This window comes from Macaca mulatta, chromosome 16, assembly GCF_049350105.2.
Source record: "Macaca mulatta isolate MMU2019108-1 chromosome 16, T2T-MMU8v2.0, whole genome shotgun sequence".
Lineage (NCBI taxonomy): Eukaryota > Metazoa > Chordata > Mammalia > Primates > Cercopithecidae > Macaca > Macaca mulatta.
The window spans coordinates 73,931,155-73,953,675 of record NC_133421.1 but is presented as its reverse complement, the minus strand read 5'-3'; the positions used below and the strand labels follow the sequence as shown (position 1 = coordinate 73,953,675).

Below are 22,521 nucleotides of genomic sequence, written 5' to 3'. Positions count from 1 at the left end.
TCTTAAGTTTATTTATTTATTTATTTATTTTTTGAGACAGCGTCTCACTCCGTTACCCAGGCTGGAGTACAGTGGTGCAATCTTGGCTCACTGCAACCTCTGCCTCCCAGGTTCAAGTGATTTTCCTGCCTCAGCTACCTGAGTAGCTGGGATTACAGATATGCACCACCAGGCCTGGCTAACTTTTTTTGTATTTTTAGTAGATATGGGATTTCACCATCTTGGCCAGTCTGGTCTCGAACTCCGGACCTCAGGTGATCTGCCCGCTTCAGCCTCCCAAAGTGCTGGGATTACAGGCATGAACCACCACACCCAGCCCAAGTGTCATAAATTTAAATGCCTTCTTATATTGTATTTGGTTCTATCATCTTTTACACAGTCTTTGCCCAGATCTCATTTTGCTTAAAATAGGTTCTGCAAAGTTAGAACTCCTTTGGCAATTTGACTATTTAAAAGCTTTGTGACAATGTCAGGTGACTTTTGAAGAGGTAATGTGTTTTTCAAAGTCTTCCATGTATGAATTGAACATAACTCACCTGATCGCCTCCTGCCCAGTGCGTGGCTCCGAAGAACAGGCTTGTGGGGCAGTACTTTTCCCCTTGGGTCCAGGCAGAGTACATTTTAGTGAGCACCATACTCAGAAGTGACCGTCATGCTCTCCGGGGGTTGGACTGGGGCCTTGGCCAGAGGGAAGCCCCCAGAATGTAAGCTCCTCGAGGGCAGGAGTGCTTGACTACTGCATTCACTACTGTGTCCCTGCCTCCTGGCCCAAGGTGGGGGCTCAGAAACCATTCAGATGGATCGGGCTGGGGAGAGTTCAATGCTGTCTTCCATGTTATAGCCTAAGGATTGGTCACTGTGTCCATGGACATGATGTGAAAATTCTCAAGTCCATATGTCTTCCAGGGACTTGTGAAAACCAGCCAGGTCATTTCGATCACAAAATACAGAACACGAATAAAACCCATGCAAAGGGACCTTCACCCACCATGGGACAGGATTTAAATGCTTAGTATCTCCAGGTATATGTCTGTCAAACACACCTGGCTTCCACCCAGGTCATTTAGCTGTAACAGCTTTGCAGCTCAGACACGTGTGTTCCCAGTGCACCCAAGCTGACAATCTGACCTCTCCACAGCTTTTCTCTGACAATTGTAAAGTAGGAATTCAGCCAGTCTGGCTTCGTCTTCATCATAGAAAAGGCTGCTCTGAGAAAACGGTCTCCTAAGGCTACTTAACATTGATGTAGGCAGGGCTCACCACTCCCTGTGTCCTCAGCTGTCGACCTGTCTTACTGATGGGACTTCAAGAGGCCTGTACTTGGGTGCTTCCTGACCCTCTCCTTATTTCCAAAGTCAAATGCAGAGCAAGGTTTGAATCCCAACAGAAGCCCCTGGAGCCCATACTCTTGCCACCAAGTTTCCTCTTTGAGAAGAAGACCCGGCTTCACTGGTCTTTTCTACTGTTGGAGGGAGGAGTGGCGACCCTCTACCAGTTATGGGCTTGAGCATACCATGTTTCAGTGAGTAGACAAAGCACAGGATGCACATCAAATCTGAGCTTTCCTTTTCTTTTTGGTTTTGGTTCGTTGGATATAGATTGCACTTGTGGCTTCATACACATGGCACGTGTGTGCACATGTGAAATTCAGGGTATGCGTTCATGGTCTATGTGCAGGTGTACTCTGTGAAGCTTCTCTGTCATGGAGAAGCTCTCTGTGGACCTGTCCTTCATGAGGAACAGACAGGGCACCTCACAGGGAAAGACACGGATGAGGGAGGCAGAGGGCAGGTTGCCTGCTGCCCAGCTCGGGGGCAGGCTGCAGTCTGGGCCTAGGGGCCGTCATCCCTTCATGGCTCATGTGCCAGTGACCGTCTGTTACTCAGAATCCCAATCGCACAGCTCTCAGTATCTCCGGCACTGTCCATCATCTGCTGCCCTTGTTTCTCTCACAGGACGTGAGCGACAGAATAGAAAAGGAATCCCTGGATGGCCCGATTGTGAAGCAGTTAGAGAGAGGCGGGAGAGCCGTGGTGAAGATGGACTGGCGGGAGAACATCACCGTCCCCCTCCAGACAGGTGAGCACACTGGCGGCGTGTGAGAGGGCATGTTGCAAAAGCCGCTGCCGCCTTTCCAAGAAGTAAACGTGGAAATGGACGCTCCAGGCTGTTCAGGCCCCAGATCCCACTTGTCGGGTTTGAGACTTTCTTGGGTGTGTCCCCTGTGGTTTGGTTACACTGATGTGTGTTTCGTTTTTGTTCCCTAGAGTGACAGGTGAGTGATGGTGTCATGCTCTAGGTGGTCATTTCCGATCTGGGTGCGATCACCAGGTGGGGTTCAGGGGGACACCGCCCTTGGCTTGGATGGGAGGATCTGCTCCTGTGACTGGGTGTGGAGTGACCTCACCTTTCAGTCCAACTCCGTAATCCCCAGAACCCGGGAATTGTTTTCTTTTAGAATGTATTAGTTTTAAATTTGATTACCCATTGCGTCCCTCAATGTTTTTCTAGACCTGCGTAAATTCAGGACCTATAAAGGTGGTTCTGTCAGAGATCTCCTCCGAGCCATGAGAAATAAGGTAAGCGGTGTGTAAATACTGGGGAGGAAGTTTATCCAGTAGACGGTTGGGGATGCTGCTCACGCTGACACGGACACCTTCCTCCTTTCATCCATTCTTGATAAATCTTCTATCCGTGCTGGCATTCTCATCTCTCAGGAGCTAGGCAGCTTCAGCTGGACTTGACAAACTGCAGGCTATTGCTTCTTTTATGCTGGTTTTCCCTTCAGGGACGCAGGTGCAGATGAAGCTCTGGGAAGCAGTGCTCTGCGGCCCGTGTCCCTCTTGGTCTCTGGTTACTGACTTTTGTGGGGCCTTCTCCCTGTCTGATGCAGCCACTGTGTGGGAACATGTATAAACATGCCTCGAATGCGGGGACCCCGCTGGGACAGACACTCCAGTCTCAGGCGACTTTACTCCTCCTGAGGTGACCAGGAGTGTCTCCAGGTCCTGACTGTCACAGAAGGCTTGAGCCCCCGCTGGACCGGCTGGGCCTTGCTCGCTTCGAGGCCTCCTCCTGAGTGAGGGAAGCAAGGGAGATGATGGGGCTGGATTATTGGATACATAAGCCTTTTTTCCTTTTCTTTACCAAAAACCAACCAACACTCATATTCTTTCTCTTCCTTGCATGATGAAAGGGTGTTTTGCCAACACTTCCCAAGCTTTCTAACCCCTTTCTAACCTCCCAAGCTTTCCAACTCTCTTTGCAGAAGCACCACTACCGGGAACTGCCTGCGGAGGTGCGGGAGACGCTGGGGTCCCTCCCTGACGACTTCGTGTGCTACTTCACGTCTCGCTTCCCCCACCTCCTCGCACACACCTACCAGGCCATGGAGCTGTGCAGCCACGAGAGACTCTTCCAGCCCTACTACTTCCACAGGCCCCCAGAGCCCCAGCCCCCAGTGACTCCAGACGCCCTCTGAGCAAGGGCGGCCCCTGTGTTCTGGTGGCCCCAGCTGTGACTGAGGGCCTGGTCACCACAATTAGAGCCTGACACCTCCCGGCTTTGCAGGGAGACCAGGCTTCCCAAACCAAGTGCCTTGAGCCGCCTGCTCTGCAGCCCACAGAGGACAGTGCTGACCCCAGGAAGTGGGAGAAGTGGCCCCTCGTGACCTACAGGGAGCTGGGAAGATGCTGGCCCTAAAAGCCTTACAGTCAGGATGTCTGCAAAGGAGAGCCTCAAAGACCGCGCGAGTAGCACCCCCAACCGTCTACTGGATAAACTTGCTTCAGACTTTTTTTTTTTTAATTCCTGCTTAATGTCAAGTCTGTGGGCCTTTCAGGAAGGGGGAGGAGGGAATCCTGCATTTTGCTTTCGTGCTGGGGCAGCTAGGCTGAGACGCACCAAGTGCAGCCTTCGCTGGAGACCGGACTTGAGTGGTGGGGGATGCTGACAAGGAGGATGGAGTTCAGAGGGTGTCGTCCTGCGGTATGAGATGCCTCATTGATCACAGATGTGCCCAGAGTAGCCCAGGTCACTGTTAACTAGTGTTTCTACAGAGGCAGGAGCCGTGAGCATGAGGCATGGCATTAGGGACCGGTCAGCTATGCATGCCAGCAGGTGGGGTCGTGTCTGCAGGTCTCAGAAATGAAGAGGCTGCTGTGTTCTGGAGGCAGTCGTGGCTCAGTGCCAGTGGCCAGAACGGTGGCCTTTGGTGGATGTGCCCTGGGCCATCTGGAGGTGGTGCTCAGGAGTGCTTGGGGCAAGAGGTAAAGATTCCCTGGCCTTCAAGGAGAGCAGCTAAGACCCAGACAGGGGCTAGCCTTCAGGACCGGAGGGAGGCTGCCGAATGGGACCCTCCTGGTCATCAGGAGAAAGCCCTGGGCCAGCGAGTAGTCAGTCAGCCTCCTTCGTCCCCAAGGCTGGTGGAACAAGAGGCTCATGGTGAGTCAGGGCCAGGGTGGGGCCAAGGCCAGGGTCACTGTGTGCTTCATGGGCCAGCTGTTTTGTTTTTCTTGGCAAATTTTAATAACTATATTTTAATTATACTGTAGAATGCTATGTCAGCATGAGTAAGCTAAACTTGAAGCTTACTTGTGAAGAATAAATAGATAGAATACATCTTCTATTTTTTTGTGGTACCAAAAATCACCATCCCCTCAAGAAAGAGTGTTCATGTATAGAACATTCTCTAATGCTGAAGAGTAAAACATTATAGCAACACTATGTAAATGTATTGAACAGTCTCTAGATTATGTTTGTGCCATACTGTTTTTTTCTAAACTTAACATAATTTTTAGCTTTAGTTTCCATCAAAACTTTTGTCTTTTCTCTCCCAAGAGCCTTAGAGGCTAAAATGCAATCAGCCTACCGTGTAAGGAGATGTTGTCCGTGTACTTTCTCCAGCCATTTGGGGGATCATTGCGGCTCAGGCCTGGTGAACTCAGAGACTCCATTCAGTATTAAGAATGGGATTGTTGAATTTTACTCACTCACAGAGAAATCACTGTTTCTTCATGTTGTAAGATGTTTTCTGTTTGTGTATTTGTATCATGATTACTCATCTAAAGCTCTTACTCTGCCTTTATAGAATTCAGTTCTCCTCCTTTCATCATAGCTAAAGGGACTTTTGTGCCTACTATTAACATGATCCTACATCCTTAAATCTCATTGATTACCTCACTTAGGCCTTGGAACCTTGGCCCTTGGTCGGTGTCCTTGGCGTCTTCTAAGCAAGGCTGTGCACTTTTCAGAAACGTGGCCAGACTGCGTTTCCTGCTGCTCGTTGCCGTGTGCCAAGTGGTCTGAGACTGCTCCCCACACGGCGGCAAGGCGCTTTACCTGTGGGCTTTGGCAGTAACCCAAGAGAGGATCAGAAGGTGGAGAAGCTGCCACGAGTGGTTTAGCAGGACTGCCACAGGGACTGCCCCCCACCTTGTTCTCAGCACAGATTTTCTCTTTGGGAGTACCCAGGTGATTTCTAGTGGCACAATTTTGTGTCATCTCCCTGCTTTAGCCCTACTTGCCTAGAGACAACTGTTTCAAATGCCTTTTCTGCTTATACTAGTTTCTAACCACCCAGATTTCTCAAAATCATTTATTCAGTGTATTTTATTTGAGCACTTACTGTATTGAGCTAGGCAGGATATAGGGTGCTGGAGATACAGCAATGAACAAGACAGGCAAAACTGCTTTCCTGAAACTTGTGATGAGAGACAACAATAAAAAAGTGTTGCTGCCACAAAGAAACCGAAGTGTGTGGGGAAGGGCACGTGTTTGCAGTTTCATCTCTTCTGTCCCAGAATCACAGGGATCTGGTCCAATCACCTCTGGTCTCTCCTCTTAGTCACCTTTAGGAGCCCAGGTTCCCGTCCATCCTCTGGGGGATTTGTTTGAAGAGATCCCGTGTGGGTACTTGTCATGAAAACACCTTGGGCATCATCTGGTGTATCCAGTTCTAGTCTCGAGAATTCTGGTTTCCCACTGTGCTCAGCGAGTGGAAAGTTCTTTTCAGGCCAGAACGGCTCTGCACCATCACGTGTCGTGTTGCATCCTAGCTGTTTGATCTGTAGTTCAGGTTATGGGACTTCTCCAATCCCGGAAGGCTGTTGAACTTTTTAGAAATACTGTACGCTATCTTCATCTTTAAGATGGAACTTGGTCACATCTGTTAGGAATCCAAAGGACACTATGACTTATTTAAATCTTGTCTTGAACCTTGTATTGAACCTCTGTTGGGCACATGTGCCAGAATTTCTCTTGTTGTTTCTCGAGTCTTTTTAATTTCAGTTTTTTTGTTTGTTTGAGACAGATTCTTGCTCTGTCGCCCAGGCTGGAGTTCAGTGGCACGATCTCTGCTCACTGCAACCTCCGCCTCCTGGGTTCAAGTGATTCTCCTGCCTCAGCCTCCCGAGTAGCTGTGATTACCAGTGCGTGCCACCATGCCCAGCTAATTTTTTGTATTTGTTTTAGTAGAGACAGGGTTTCACCGTGTTACCCAGGATAGTCTCGATCTCCTAACCTTGTGATCCGCCTGCCTCGGCCTCCCAAAGTGCTGGGATTACAGGCACGAGCCACCGTGCCCGGCCTAATTTCAGTTTTTGAAGTGTCCACAAGTCATGAGGCACCAAAGCATTTTCACTTGGGGAGCATTGGTATTCCCTGATTAGCCGCGAAGCAATCTAGCAGCTGAAGTGTGAACTCCTGGGTGCGCAGGTGTTCTGCCTCCCGCTGTGTTCTCGGTGCAGTGGTGCTCAGAGGCCCTTCCAAGGAGACATCACTCTGATCAGTTACAGATAGATGTTCTGGAAGATCTGCAGGTGAGAGATCCAGCAGTTTCTTCCCACCAACTCTAGAAGAAAGGGCCTTATCAGAGTTGGCCCTGAGCCTTTGGTAAGGTTTTGTGTGCATGTGATTCAGTTATCTTTGGCAATTCTTTCTCGCTGCAGTGAGAGAGATTAATTGGTTGCTGATCAAACCGCTCATGCAGATGGGGGGACCTTTGGATTGTACAACTTTCTCATCTTGGCTGCTTTCTTTTCAGGCAGTTGGACTATGGCCAGGTTTAGCTTTCCCAGAGCCGTTTCTTTCTCTATCCTTTCCTTGGATCCTTGTAGTGTGCCCATTGGATCCTCGGCCTTGTGATCCTCTGGGAAGGGGGGTCAGTTCCACTTTTGCAGCCTTCTGTGCTGGAAGAGAAGTCCAGCGTCCTGGAAGGAGCCTCTTTAAGTTCCCCGTTTCGCTTTCTCTCTCTGCTCTTTTAGTGTCTGAGATTGCCTTTCTTTGAATTTCCCAGCGTTTCTTTTCCTTGTTCCTTCCCTCACCATCCTGAAGTCATTTTGGTTGACTGTGTCCTGGCTTTGGCTTCTCCTGGCAGGAAGTCATCAGGCATCCTCTCCAGGTGAGCCGAAATTCCACCCTCCCAGGTTGGACACCATCTTTTAAACCCAATGGTCTACTCCCCTCCTCTACTTTGTTATCTTTATGAAACAGTGATTTCCCATGAGTAACCCTGGTTCTTTTTGTACCAGCGCTTAAATCCTTTCTGTAGACATTGGAAAACCACAAAGAACGTGACTGCAATGAGCCTCCCACTGGAGCAGCCTTAACCAACACTTTGGCCAAAGCCCCCACCTCCCCTGTGTGCTGTGTATGTGTTTGGTGGATACAGTATTCCTTTTCAGTGTCCCTAAAGCTGTGACGGGGAGTCCCCACTTACCTAGAAAGCATTACCAGTCACCTACTCTGCATTCTCAGATGCAAACCTTGTGTAGTGTTCTTTTTGCAATGACCTATTTATTTAACCTATTTATATTTATTTAATTTTTACTCTGAAATGTATCCAGTTACAATTGTACTTGCTTAAAGCACATCAGATTTGTTTACCCCTGACCATTTTAAAACTGGAAAAGTGATACTGTATCCTTCCATGGGACAGATGCTTTACAGTAGTGTCATTAAAGGGTGATTAATTTGGTCGGGGTAAAATGTTAATTTTTAGGTGATTTTTAAGAATTCTGTGCCATTGTGTCTTCTGTGTGGATGGTTAATTGTTTAATTGGTATGTGTTAATTGTGTGATACAGTCTTCTTTGTGGAACCCAAAATCCTCTTTTTAGCTTTATATTTTATAAACTGCCAGATTGTACAAGTTTTATGTGTATTTTTAAAGCTTGAAGACACATGAGGGTCATTATCTAAGTTAAACAGCCTATTTTTGTACCTCCTGTACAGTTTTATAATTCTGCTGATTGATGGCGGCATCTTATGTCGAGCCAACCACAATAAAGATAGTTTTAGATTTTGGAGTCAGTCTCATTTTCTTAAAGATTCAAATACCATTCTCAGACAGGCTGTGCTCACTGTCCTCTTGGGTGGCCGGGGCTGGACTATGAGTCCTTTGCAGCTGGCTCGGCTGGTGGGGCATGGGTGTCCTCATATCCACAGCAGGGTCCAGGGACTGGGACACCCTCCATGGTGGCTGTGTATCAGAAAAGCTTCTTTGAAACCTTGCAGGAAGTTCCCCAAAGTATTAATTTGGGCTGAATTCCAGGAAGGTGGCCAGCTGGGACAGACACGCCACGTGGTAAGAATTGGGCTTCAGAGCAGAGTTTGGGGTATGGGTACAGTAGGTAGGATACTGGACCAGGAAACCTAGGAGGGGAGAAATGCCATTGAGGCCAACAAGGGTGGGGAGTGCCCCAAAGAGCAGGTTAGCAGCATGTGGAATGAGCTCAGCTGACGTCTGCTTGGACTTTGCGATCCTCCCAACACACCTGCTCCTTCCCCTGCGCCCTCTCTATGGACAGGTGAGGCTCTACTTGCTCTTGCAGTGCCAGGCCGGGGGCAGCTTACAAGGGAGGACCCCAAGGGCCCACCCACCCCAGGACAGCTTAGCGGGGGCTGCACCCAGCTTGGCTCCTGCCCTCCACAAGCTCCACCTGCCACGACCCCATCCTGCTCCCCTCATGCCTCACAGGGCACCAGGAGCAACCCTGAGACCTCTGGACACACACCTCCTCTGAGATGCAGTCTCGGACACAGCCAACTCCAAGGGCGAATGAAGGGCGGCGAGGTGTCATTGTGTCACCGGTAGAGGGTTGTGACTGCAAGTTGCCCAGGTTCTTGGCGTTTTGAACAAATAATTGGACAAAATGCCCAGAAAAGCACAGAAAGAATGAAGCAACAAAAAAACGAAAGGGATTTATTGAAAGCAAAAGTACACTCCACAGTGTGGGCGCGGACCTGAGCAGCGGCTCCAGGGCCCGGATACAGAATCTTCTTGGGTCCAAATACCCCCTTAGAAGTTTCCCATTGGCCACTTCATGCTCACCTCAGGTAAATGAAGTGGTAACCTGCAATCAGTGGGTTGCAGACAGCAGCCAACCAGAGGCTTAAGTGAAGTTACTAAGGTCACACCCCTGTGCAAATATCTGATTGGTTGCCAAAATCAACCAATTAGGGATGAATTTACAAAGTTCTGTGCAAATGAAGACTCAGTGTGCAATCAGTTGATTGGTTGTGGACAGAAAAGATCAAAGGGAGTAGCCTCTGGTCCTTTTGTTACTTAGGTGTGGAAAGTTAGGGTTTTCCTTTAGATTTAGTTCTAGGAAGTCAGTATGAAATACCCTTAGGTTCCCTGCCTCCAGACCCTATTCTGCCTCAGTTGGCTGCCTTGTCTCACTTCATGCGGCAGCAGAGACAGCTCTTGGATTCTCACCAGGGCTGGGACTGAGTCTTGAAATGGTCCAGGCCTAGGAGGAGGGCAGGCCCGACCTGGGTGTACTTCTGGGGCCTGGGGACAATTGTCAAAGGTGGGGCATGGAGGTGGGGTCTGCAGCTTTGCATGCCAAGTCTGTACTGGACTGCAAAAATGTTCTTTTCCAGATGTTTGATCCATTTCATAAAATGTAGCTGGATAGGTGTGCACACATCTGTATTCCGTCAGTGTCCGTATTCATACTACCTGGGTATCTGTTCCAGTAGTCACTTCCATGCGTCACTCCCAGATCCTCGTGACAGCTACCTCACCTGTCTGCCTTTCCACAGCGGGCCAGGAATCCGTGCTGGAGCGTCCTGTGCTTTGGGGAAATCCCCGATGACCTTATTCCTCTCTCCGCAGACCAGTGTTTCCTTCGCGATTGAAAACATTTAAGACCTTTCACTTTAGCAAGAGACTGACCAGACCCTGTGCCAAGGTCAAAAATCAAATCATGAGCCCACCGATCTCCAGGCCAGTTGCTGTGGGCCGAGGGTCAGGGCTGATGAGAACATGGCAGCCCTGGAAGACCTACCCTTGAAGGCTGAGGGAGCTGAAAGGCTGAAGAAAGAGGTGGACAAATCCAGTTTTCTCAGAAACATTTAATAGGGACATAGAGATAGAAGCCATGTCTCAGGCAGCCATCAGATGAGAGGGTGGATCCCTGCACTGCTACCCTCCAGACTCAGGGCTTACATACCACTGGGGATTTGCCTAAGGACCAGGATTTAGGGTAAGTGTGCGTTTGCAATAACATCAACCTTTTTTGACCTAAGGGTAAGTACGTGAAAGTAGAAATCTTAGAAGTACTCCCAGAACTAGGGTTAATCGAGGTCAACATGTGGGATCAGCATCCAAGCTAGAGTAGCTTTAGCCCCCACAGTGGGGGTTGAGGGGCAGGACTGGCCAGACAGTAATTGAGTAGACTTGGCCTCTGAGAGGTTTGGCTGGTCAGTCCCGTAAGTGGCGACTGTTGTGTTCTTCCCTTTCCTCTCATCCCTATGCCTCTTGAAACTGCTCTTTCTCTTCCCAGCCCAGCTCCCCTACTGGTTAAAGTCACAGAGGTGGTCTTGGAGTTGCTTCCAGGTGACACAGAGCTGGAAAGAGTAATCACCACCAGGACTATGGCCCAGTGAAGTTTCTAGAGGATAAGCAGAAGCTGGAATGCTGAGCCAAGACGCGGAGGATGACAGGGAGGCCTGCTTCCATGTTAAAGAGAAAGTGATTGGGTGAGGGCGGGCTGGGGGAGCCTGTCACTGACCAACAGTGGCCAGGAGAGGCCTGGTGCTCCAGTCCCATGTCCCTACTGGACCTGATGTTTCCTAACGATGGGGCTGGAGACCGAGACGGGGCCATGAGAGGTGATGTGACAGTGGAGGAGAAGACGGTGACAGGGTCAGGGGTTGGAGGGATGTATGTTGATGGAAGAAAAGGCCATGGAACTGGAAAGGGCCAGGAAGCGGACTCTTTCCAAGACTCTGGGCTAAAGCAATCCTCCTGCTTCAGCCTCCTGAGCAGCTGGGACTATAGGTGAGTGCCACCATGCCCGGCTAATTAAAAAAATTTTTTTGTAGAGACGGGGGTCTCACTTACGTTGCCCAGGCTGGTCCTAAGCTCTGGAGCACAAGCGATCCTCCCATCTTGGCCTCCCAAAGTGCTGGAATTAGAGGCCTAAGCCACCTTGCCTGGCCAACATTTTCAAATACAGTATAAAAGAATTTAAAAAGATTACCACCCACAAACCCACAACAAAGGAATTACTGGCAGATAAATAGTAACAAAAAGGAATTCAGGAGAAGGTAGTGAGATACTAAGACCCATGATGGAAGTATAGAAGTTTGTTTATTTTAGAGATGATCTCACTGTGTCATCCAGGCTGGAGTACAGTGACCCAATCATAGCTCACTGCAGCCTCGAACTCCTGGGCTCAAGTGATCCTCCTGCCTCAGCCTCCCAAGTAGTTGGGATTACAGACGTATGCAACCCACCTGGCTAATTTTTTCACTTTTATTGTTTGTAGAGATAGGGTCTAAAACTCCTGGGCTCAAGTGATCCTCCCACCTTGTCTCCTGAAGGTCTGAGATTGGAGGCATGAGCCCCCGCGCCTAGTAAAATTATTTAAAATTAAGTATTTTCATTAATTTCTCTTTGAAACCTTCCCTCTCCCAAATTTGAGTCTAAAATTCCCAAATATGTAGGGGGAGGGGTGCTGAGGTTTGGCAGATGTCTGCAAAGGCTCTTGACCTGCTTGGTGGGAGGTTATAGATAATGGTCAACTCTAGACATGGTGAAACAATGAGCTTAAGTAGGCGGGTTCAGTGGGGGGTGACTGACTGCAGGACAGACAGAACCTTTCAAATTACTGGGGCCAGGTGAGGAATGGAACAACAAAATTCAACCCACTATGTGAAAGAGGAAAAACCTGGTAAGCAAGAAAAGTACAAATGTAGGCTAAAGGAGAACTTCAAATGACAGAAGTCAATGGCATAAACTCACCTGTCGAAGTGCAGCAATTCTCAGGCTGGACTCCTTTTAAATTTAAACTTCTAAAAGCGTTTGAATGAGTAATTTATGCTTAGGATTCAAAAGTCCAAAACAGGGCCGGGCGCGGTGGCTCACGCCTGTAATCCCAGCACTTTGGGAGACTGAGGCTGGGGGATCATGAGGTCAGGAGATCGAGACCATCCTGGCCAACACGGTGAAACCACGTCTCTACTAAAAATACAAAAAATTAGCTGGGCGTGATGACGGGCGCCTGTAGTCCCAGCTACTCGGGAGGCTGAGGCAGGAGAATGGTGTGAACCCATGAGGCGGAGCTTGCAGCCAGGTGAGATCGCGACACTGCACTCCAGCCTGAGCGACAGAGCAAGACTCCATCTCAAAAAAAAAAAAAAAAAGGTCCAAAACGATAAAAAGGTGAAATGCCTCCCTCTCCCCTCCCTGGCCGCTTCTGGTAAATCCACCACTGAAGTAGACTGTCTCCTTTGGATTCTAGAGTATCCTTACAGTCGTTGTTTAAGCAAATATGACTTCATATTCTTTCCTCTCATTTTTTATGCACATACTATGCACACCAGTCTGAATCTTGCTTTTTTTTTTTCTCTTTAGCAATATGCCATTTTAAAAGTTAAGGTATAAAGCTGGGTACGGTGGCACACACCTGTAGTCCCAGGTACTTGAGAGGATGAGGCAGGAGTGTCACTTGAGCCCAGAAGTTCAAGGCCAGCATGGGCAACATAGTGAAACCCTGTCTCTTAAAAATAAATGAAAGGTTAGGAGGCTGAGCTGGGAGGATTACTTGAGCCCAGGAGTTCAAGACCAGTCTGGACAACATGAAGAAACCCCGCCTCTACCGATAATAATAATAATAATAATAATACAGAAATTAGCCAGGCATGGTACGCACACCTGCAGTCCCAGCTCCTCAGGAAGCTGCAGTGGGAGGGTCACTTGAGCCTAGGTGAGCTGAGATTGCACCACTGCACTCCAGCCTGGGCAACAAAGACAGACCCTGTCTCCAAAAAAAAGGAAAGAAAAATTAAGATATAATTTACATATAGTAAAATGCATAGATCTTAAATGTGCAACTTGGTGATTTTTACATACATTATAAGAACCAGTATAACCACCTCCCAGATCTAGACATTGAGCATTTCCACCTCCCCAGAAGGTCCTCTTTTGCCCCGTTCAGTCCAAACACACTCTCCATTCCCCAGGGGGTAACCACCCCTCTGGCTTCCATCACCATAGATTAGATCCATCTCTTACTCTTCATAGAAATGGAAGCAGGCAATATGTTCTCTTTGTGTCTGACTTCTTTGACTCAATATTGTTTGAGATCATCCATGTCGTTGGGTATATTAGTTATTTGTTCTTTGTTGTGTAGCATTTCATTGTATGAATACGCCATACTTTACCTGTTGGTGGACATTTGAATTATCAGTTTTAGCTATTATGAATAAGGTTTTAGCTATTATGAATAAGGTAACTATGAACATTCTTATACATACTTCTTTTTTTTTGAGACAGAGTCTTGCTCTGTCACCCAGACTGGAGTACGGTGGCTCCATCTCAGCTCACTGCAACCTCCGCCTCCTAGGATTCAAGCGATTCTCCTGCCTAAACCTCCTAAGTACCTTGGATTACAGGTGCATGCCACCACGCCTGGCTAATTTTTTGTATTTTTAGTAGAGACGGGATTTCACCATGTTGGTCAGTCTGGTCTCAAACGCCTGGCCTGGTGATCTTCCTGCCTTGCCTCCCAAAGTGCTGGTATTACAGGTGTGAGCCACCATGCCCGGCCGTATATATCTTTTTATTGTATACCTTAACAATATTCTTGAAGATCCTTCCATATCAGCACATAGGTGCTAAAATTTTTTCATTGTCTAGTATTCCTTTGTATGAATATATAATAATTTACTCATCCATCCTTTAGTGATAGAGGTTTAGGTTGTTTTCAGTCTTTGGATATTACAAATGATGGGCCAATAGGCTGGGTCCAGTGGATCATGCCTGTAATCCTAGCACTTTGGGAGGCTGAGGCAGGTGGATCGTTTGAGCCCAGGAGTTTGAGACCAGCCAGGGCAACATGGCAAAACCTTGTCTCTACAAAAAATAAAAAAAGTAGCCAGGTTTGGTGGCAGGTGCCTATAGTCCCAACTACTCTGGAGGCTGAGGTGGGAGGATCACCTGAGTTCGGGAGGTCAAGGCTGTGGTGAGCCATGATCATGCCACTGCACTCCAGCCTGGGTGACAGAGTGAGACCCTGTCTCAAAAAAAAAGAAAGAAAGAAACAACGAAAACACACACACACAAAACACAGAAAGAGAGATGGGAAAACTCAACGCTGTAAAGATGTCATACATGACTTCAATAAAAATCTAAATAGGTTTCTTGTAGAACTGCATAAAGAACCAATGACTAGGAGAGCTCTGGAAAAGAATAATATTAGGGCATTATCCTTCCAAATGCTATAATATTATAACTAAGGCAGCGTGGACCGGACACAATGGTTCACACCTGTAATCCCAGCACTTTGGGAGGCCAAGGCGGATGGATTGCTTGAGCCCAGGAGTTCAAGACCAGCCTGGGCAACATAGGGAGACCTCGTCTCTACAAAAAAAATACAAAAATTAACCGGTGTGGTGGTTAAGGTGAAAGGATTACATGAGGTTGGGGAGGCCCAGGCTGCTGTGAACCATGATGGTACTACTGCATTCCAGCCTGGGCAACAGAGTGAGACCCTGTCTCAAAAAATATTTTAAAAAATAAATACATAGAAAAAGATATGTCAAGCAAATGTTAACAAAATGCTGGTTTAGCAATACCAATCAGATTCGATAGAACTCAGACAAGATCAGGCATGTTCAGAGTGCTATGGCTGTAGACAGAATTCAAAAAGAAAAGGATTGAATGGGACAGAAAAAGATATTTCAGTTTTATTTAAAAAAAAACTGAATAGAACATACCAGGCATGAACCCTTCCACATCTAACAACATAGCTTCAAAATATATAAGGCGGAAACTGAACTACAAGGAAAAATTTTCAACGATGGATATTTTAACCATCTTTGTCCCTTATCAAATAGACCCCCAAAAATTTAAGATGTGGAAGATTTGTACAGCACAATTAGCAAGACTGATGAAATAAATGGTAAAATCTTTTCATAGTCAGTAAGTGGGGTCCAGAAAAACAACTGTATGACTTGCGGAGCTGCCTTATTTTGAGGTTAACGAGAGGCCTTGGAGAGCCTGCACAGCTGGGGTTCCCCATCAGCCCAGGCCCGCTAGGTTTGGTGCCACCTGGTGGCAGTTGTCTCCTCCAGACTAAATCACTTACCTTTACAAGGTGGAACACGTTTTTATTTATATTTATTTGTATTTATATATTTTTTGAGACAAGGTCTTGCTCTGTTGCCCCCCTAGGCTGGAGTGCAGTGATGGGATCACAGCTTCCTACAGCCTCAACCTCCTGGGTTCAAGGTGATCCTCCCACCTCCGCCTCCTGAGCAGCTGGGACTACAGGCATGTGCCACCATGCCCAGCTAATTTTTAAATTCTTTTTCAGAGATGAGGTCTCATTCTGTTGACCAGGCTGGTCTCAAACTTCTGCGCTCAAGCAGTCTACCTGTGTCGGCCTCCCAAAATGCTGGAATTAGAGGCAGGAACCATTGCACCTGACCAGAATCTGGTGGTTTTTTTTTTTTTTTTTAAATCTTCTTTGTGCCTAGTTCAGATTGTCTTTCATGAATATGAATTGCTTTAAGAATAAAAAACTACATTTTTCTAAGCCCCTACCCTTCTTGTCTACAACATGAAGAAAGCAGTTTGAATGATCCCTAAGATTCCTCTAGCTACACAGGCCTACGGGTTGGCACCAAAAGAGCCTCCCAGCTCTTGACATTGGCTGCACCGACTCTCCTGGTTTAGAGCTGCATCTGCTCCAGGGCCCTCAAGCTTGTGGCCTGGGCTGAATCACCCTCTGCTCTGGGCCTGTCATCGCTTCCCAGGCCTTTCTCATCTCAGGAAAATTTCCTCCTGTGTTATCCTCTCCCTCTCTCAGCCCCAGGTCTCTAATTCACTCCTTACTTTTTTTTTTTTTTTTTTTTTTTTGAGACAGAGTCTCGCTCTGTCGCCCAGACTGGAGTGCAGTGGCATGATCTCTGCTCACTTCAACCTCCATCTCCTGGGTTCAAGTGATTCCCCTGCCTCAGCCTCCCTCGTAGCTGGGATTCCAGGCACCCGCCACAACCCCTGGCTAATTATTGTATTTTTAGTAGAGACAGGGTTTCACTACGTTGGCCAGGCTGGTCTTGAACTCCTAACAGGTGATCTGCCTACCTCGGCCTCCCAAAGTGCTGGGATTACAGGCCTGAGCCACTGCACCTGAGCATCCCCTACTATTGTAGAACAAATTACTCATCTCTTTGCTCATCATTTTCCTCCAGAAGATTTGGACTCACCAGTTGACTCATTTAGGGCAATTTCCCAAAGTTTATGCCTCCAAATATTAGTTCCAAGAGCTATTCAATTATTTAAAAGGGCTCAATCACCAAATCTAGGAGATGCTGGATTTTTAAAAGTTTCATATTTACTGCAAGACTTTTCAGAGGCCTTTAACATGACAACAACATATTCTCCAAGAGGAGATATAACACTTCTATCTCCAATTATTGCCTTTGATTTTAAAAAAATCGACAAAGGAAAGATGTTTGTTATGTCAAAGATAATGCTATATTCTCACCAAATCTTTTTGCATTTTCCTTTTTCTGGGTACTCAGGAAGACAACACTCCCAGCCACCACTGCAGTTAGGTTGGGGCCATGTGACTAATTCTGGCCAATGGGAGTGGAAGCGACGTGCGTTGCTTCTGAGCCACAGTCTTGAGGAGCAGAACACGCTCCCCGAGCACCTTCTCCCTTGGACGCAGTGATGGGCGATTGTGGAGGCCTCCCAGCTACTCGGGAGGATGAGGTGCGAGAATCGCTTAAACCCGGGCAGCAGAGGTTACAGTGAGCCAAGATCGCGCCACTGCGCACCAGTCTGGGCTACCGAACCAGACTCCGTCTCAAAAAAAAAAAAAAAAAGAAAAGAAAAAAAAGAAAAAGAAAAAAAAAGTGTGTGGCACCTCCTGCTCCTCTTGCACCTGCTTTCGCGGTGTGATGCATCTGCTCCCCCTTTGCCTTCTGCCATGATCGGGAGCTTCCTGAGGCCTTCCCAGAAGCAGATGCTGCTACGCTTCCTGTACAGCCTGCAGAACTGTGAGCCAAAGAAACGTCTTTCTTTATAAATTACCCAGTCTGAGGTATTCCTTTACAGCAATGCAAGAATGGCCCACCTCCTTCCTCCGGGGCTGCAGAGGGAAGAAACTGAGGGATAAAGAAGGATGATGGTGAAAAGAAAAACATTTTAAAACCACAGTTACTGCTTAGAACACTTGCTCCTCCCCTCCCACGGGTGAACCATGCCGGACTCTCGACGTGGCAGAGTAGGAAAATATTTATTTATTTATTAGATGGAGTTCTGCTCTGTGGCCCAGGCTGGAGTGCAATGGGGCGATCTCGGCTCACTGCATCCTCTGCCTCCTGGGTTCAAGTGATTCTTCTGCTTCAGCCTCCCGAGTAACTGGGACTACAGGCCTGTGCCACCATGCCCGGCTAATTTTTGCATTTTTAGTAGAGACGGGGTTTCACCATATTGGCCAGGCTGATCTCGAACTCCGGACCTTGTGATCTGCCTGCCTCGGCCTCTCAAAGTGCTGGGATTACAGGCGTGAGCCACCGCGCCCGGCCCAAATTGATTAAAAACAACAACAACAACAACAAAAAACAGGGCAGGGCGCGGTGGCTCAAGCCTGTAATCCCAGAACTTTGGGAGGCCGAGACGGGCGGATCACGAGGTCAGGAGATCAAGACCATCCTGGCTAACACGGTGAAACCCCGTCTCTACTAAAAAATACAAAAAAAAAAAAAACTAGCCGGGCGAGGTGGCAGGCGCCTGTAGTCCCAGCTACTCGGGAGGCTGAGGCAGGAGAATGGTGTAAACTCGGGCGGCGGAGCTTGCAGTGAGCTGAGATCCGGCCACTGCACTCCAGCTTGGGCGACAGAGCGAGACTCCGTCTCAAACAAAACAAAACAAAACAAAACAAAAAACAAAAACAAAAAAAACCTCATGTCTCTCTTGGATTTTGCCTCTGCTCGCTGCTCTGGCATCTTTCCTAAGGAAACCGTTTATTTTCCCACCTGAGTTCCTAGTAAAGCATCTCAGTTTTATTCTCGCGTTTGGAGAAAAGCTTAGAGCAAGAAAAATGGCAGCTGGCAGGTGCCTTCACGTCCAGGGTTTCCAGAGAGAAGACATCTCTCCTCCCCAGAGACCCTCCCACGCTCTCCCTCCCTCAAATTAGTGCATCTACATAGACCGCCCTCCTTATAAACAGTCTCTCAGGGGATCCTAGCCCATTGCAAATCTACATGTGATTGATTGCAGAATCCCAAGGAAAGCGCAGATTGCGGGGCGTCGTTTCTTTTAGGGGAGCTGCTCACTTTGGCCACTAGGTGGCGCGCGGTGCAGCCCCCTGCTCCTCCAGAGCCTGAGCGTTCAGCGTGTCTGCCGCCTCGGCCCCACTCCGCAGGGGGCGCTGATGAGATGAGGCTGAGGTCCAGGAAGACCGCAAGGGCTTGGTTTTGTAAACAACTCCATTCCTCACTCGCTGATGAGTTTTCTAAGTGATGCATATTCACAACTTTGTCCCATCCAAGGACCCAAGAATTAACACATTACATAATATGGACAGCCCCTCCTGTCCAACGGGCATGATTTTGGGGTCTGATATTCTGTGGATCTGTGCAATAGTCAACACACGTGCTGGGGTGTCCTTGGACACAGCCTACAAGGACACAGATAGGTGCACATCCAGGCACCAACTCACAATAACCACAAACTTTGTTGAGTGCTTCCGTGTACCAGGCCATCAGCCAGTGTTTTACAAATCATCACACTTTCCTCCCAGAAGCCCTCGGAGGGGGGATCTGAAGGGGGCGAGAGGGTCTCTCCAGTATGAAAGCTCAGATGTCGAGTCCCAGCTGCCCGGATTTGAATCTCGGCTCAGCCTCTAGCTGGGTGTGTGCCAGCTACTGCCCGCCAGCTACTCTACCATGTCTCAGTTTCTTCATCTGCAAGAGGGATTAAAACAGTATCGACTCATAGGCTTGTTATGAGGATGAAACGTGATGAACAGCGTGTGGCATATGTAGTAAGCACGTCACAAACGTTGGCTATTATTATTACCCCATTTTGCAGATAAGCAAACTGAAGATCAGAGAGGTTACACAACTTGCTCAAGGTCACACAGCCTTATCATTCCACTCTGCCAGACTGAGCTCATAGTCTCTGTTAGTCAGTCTATAGTCTGGTGATACCTCTAGTTTGTACTTGTGGTTTTGATGAGCTGGTTGCTATGTCAATTGAAAACACTTTCTTATTCTGCTAAAACAGTGTGGTCCTCATTTCTAAGAAGTTCCCAGGTGATGCTGGTGCCAGCAGCAGCAGCATCACCTGGGAACTTCTTAGAAATGCAAAAAAAAATCTCAGGCCTCCCTCCAGACCTACTACTCAGGTACTCTAGGGATGGGGCCCGGTGGACTGTTGCAGCAAGCCCCCCAGTGATCCTGACACACGTTCAAGTTTGAAAACCCTTGCTATAAAATATGTGTCTCATAAAACTAAGCTGCTAGCTTACATTCAATAAACATTTACCTAGCATGATCTTGGCAGTTCAAAGAGGAATGTGCCAGAAACCAAGCAAAGAAGAAAAAGAAATAAATGGAAATGGAAAGCGATCTACTCAGAAGCCACAAAGTTGAGGGAGGAGGTTTACAGAGTGGAGTTTGGCCCAAATGATGCCTGAGTAAGTATGTAAAGGGGTCTCAACTCTGGCTACACAGCAGAACAGCAGGACTGTGTGTGCAGCTCTCAAAGTGGGTACACAGGGTAATCTGCAAGTTCTGGATGGATCTAGCACCTGGATTGTTAAAAGTTGCATAGACCACCAGCGTTCATACTTTCTGCTTGTTTGTACAAAGTCACTCTTCTAGAGTAATTGTTGTAATATGGCTAGGCAAGGTGGCAGGTCTGATAAGATTTGAGGAAGTGATGGCTCTTAGTCGCTAATAAGAGGCTTTTGTGGAGTGGCATGTCACAACCAGGGAAGGCTCAGCTCTGTGGTCTTCGCCTGCCTCACTTGGGGGACCAGAAGGCAGCTTGTCCTGGAACTGCCTCATTCACAGAAGGCCCCAGTGAGTACGGAAACTGCACATTAAAGGGAGGAGTAAGGAAGATAAGATGGCGAATCCTCAAAAATTAAACAAGATTACCTTTTTATTTATTTCTTTATTTTTGTAGAAATAGGGTCTCACTTTGTCACCCAGGCTGGTCTTGAAGTCCTAGGCTCAAGCAGTTCTCCCATCTCAGCCTCCCAAAGTGCTAGATTTACAGGTGTGAGCCACCCACCCCAGCCAGAATTACCACTAAAAAAAAGAAAAAAGGTTAAGATGGTCAATTTTGTTGTGTATATTTTACCATTGTGATCCAGCATTTCCACTTCTGGGTACACACCCTAGAGAATTGAAAGCAGAGTGTTGAGCAGGTATTTGTACAACCCTGTTGATAGCAGCACTATTCACAATAGCCAAAGGTGGAAGCAACACAGGTGTCCATCAGTATACGAATTGGATGAACAGAATGCAGCACACATGCCCAATAGGATATTACTCAGCCTTCAAAAGGAAGGCAGTTCTGGCCAAGCATGGTGGTTCATGCCTGTAATCCTAGCACTTTGGGAGGCCTAGGCGGGTGGATCCTTTGAGGTCAGGAGTTCGAGACCAGCCTGGCCAACATAATAAAATATGATAAAACCTCGTCTCCACTAAAAATACAAAAAGTAGCCAGGCAGCCTGTGCCTGTAATCCCAGCTACTCAAGAGGCTGAGGCAAGGCCGGGCACAGTGACTCATGACTGTAATTCCAGCACTCTGGGAGGCCGAGGTGGGCGAATTGCCTGAGCTCAAGAGTTTGAGACCAGCCTAGGCAACATGGTGAAACCCCGTCCCTGCTAAAATACAAAAGAAATTAGCTGGGCTTGGTGGTGTGCACCTGTAGTCCCAGCTACTCGGGAGGCTGAGGCAGGAGAATTGCTTGAACTCAGGAGGCAGAGGTTGCAGTGAGCCGAGATCATAACACTGCACTCCAGCACTCCAACACTCCAGCCTGGGTGACAGAGCGAGGCTCCGTCTCTACAGAAACAAACAAACAAACAAACAAAAAATGCTCAGGCAGGAGAAGAGCTTGAACCTGGGAGGCAGAGGTTACAGTGAGCCAAGATCACACCACTGCACTCCAGCCTGGGCAACAGAGCGAAACTCTATCTCAAAAACAAAAGAAAGAAAAGAAAAAGAGAGCGCTCCAGAGATGGATGGTGGTGATGGTTGCAGAACAATGTGAATGTACTTAGCACCCCTAACTGTACACTTAAAAATAATTAAAATGGGCCTAGCACACTGGCTCATTCCCATCATTTGGGAGGCTGAGGTGGGAGGATCGCTTGAGCTCAAGAGTTTGAGACCAGGCTGGGCAACATAAGAAAGACTCTGTCTCTACAAAAACTACAGAAATTAGCCAAGCCTGGTGGCTGCACACGTAGTCCCAGTCACTTGGGAGGTTGAGGAGGGAGGGTCACTTGAGCTCAGGGGTCGGAGGCTGCCATGAACTGTGATTGTGCCACTGCACTCCAGCCTGGGGAACAAAAGCAAGACACTGTCTTAAAAACAACAACAAAATATTGGCTGGGCGTGGTGGCTCTTGCCTGTAATCCCAGAACTTTGGGAGGCCGAGGCAGGCAGATCACTTGAGGTCAGGAGTTCAACACCAGCCTGGCCAACATGGTGAAACCCCGTCTCTACTAAAAATACAAAAATTAGCCGGTCGTGGTGGCGGGTGCCTGTGGTCCCAGCTACTCCGCGGGCTGAGGCACAAGAACCACGTGAACTCAGGAGGCGGAGGTTGCAGTGAGTCGAGATCACACCACTGTACTCCAGCCTGGGTGACTGAGACTCAGTCAAAAAAAAAAAAAAATTAAAACGGTAAATTCTGTTGTGTACGTTTTACCACAATTAAAAACAAAAAGGCAGTGTGGAAGTGGAGCTAAATGAGGCTAGTTTAGGGTGGGAACCTGGGCACAGGAAGCACGTCACTTCTGGTCGGGGGGAGG

General features: G+C 47.9%; 1 protein-coding gene across 4 annotated transcripts in view; it reads left to right on the top strand.

The window, feature by feature from the left end:
• ERN1 (endoplasmic reticulum to nucleus signaling 1) overlaps positions 1-8,305 on the top strand; it is a 91,002-nt gene extending 82,697 nt beyond the window's left edge. For all 4 annotated transcript variants that reach the window (XM_015120098.3, XM_001109583.5, XM_077972437.1 and 1 more), the window contains 3 exons: positions 1,956-2,079; positions 2,512-2,579; positions 3,269-8,305. In XM_015120098.3, coding sequence (XP_014975584.2) covers positions 1,956-2,079; positions 2,512-2,579; positions 3,269-3,481 — 405 coding nt within the window. In that variant the 3' untranslated portion in view covers positions 3,482-8,305. The remainder of the gene's footprint in view (positions 1-1,955; positions 2,080-2,511; positions 2,580-3,268) is intronic.
• The last annotated feature ends 14,216 nt before the right edge of the window (positions 8,306-22,521 follow it).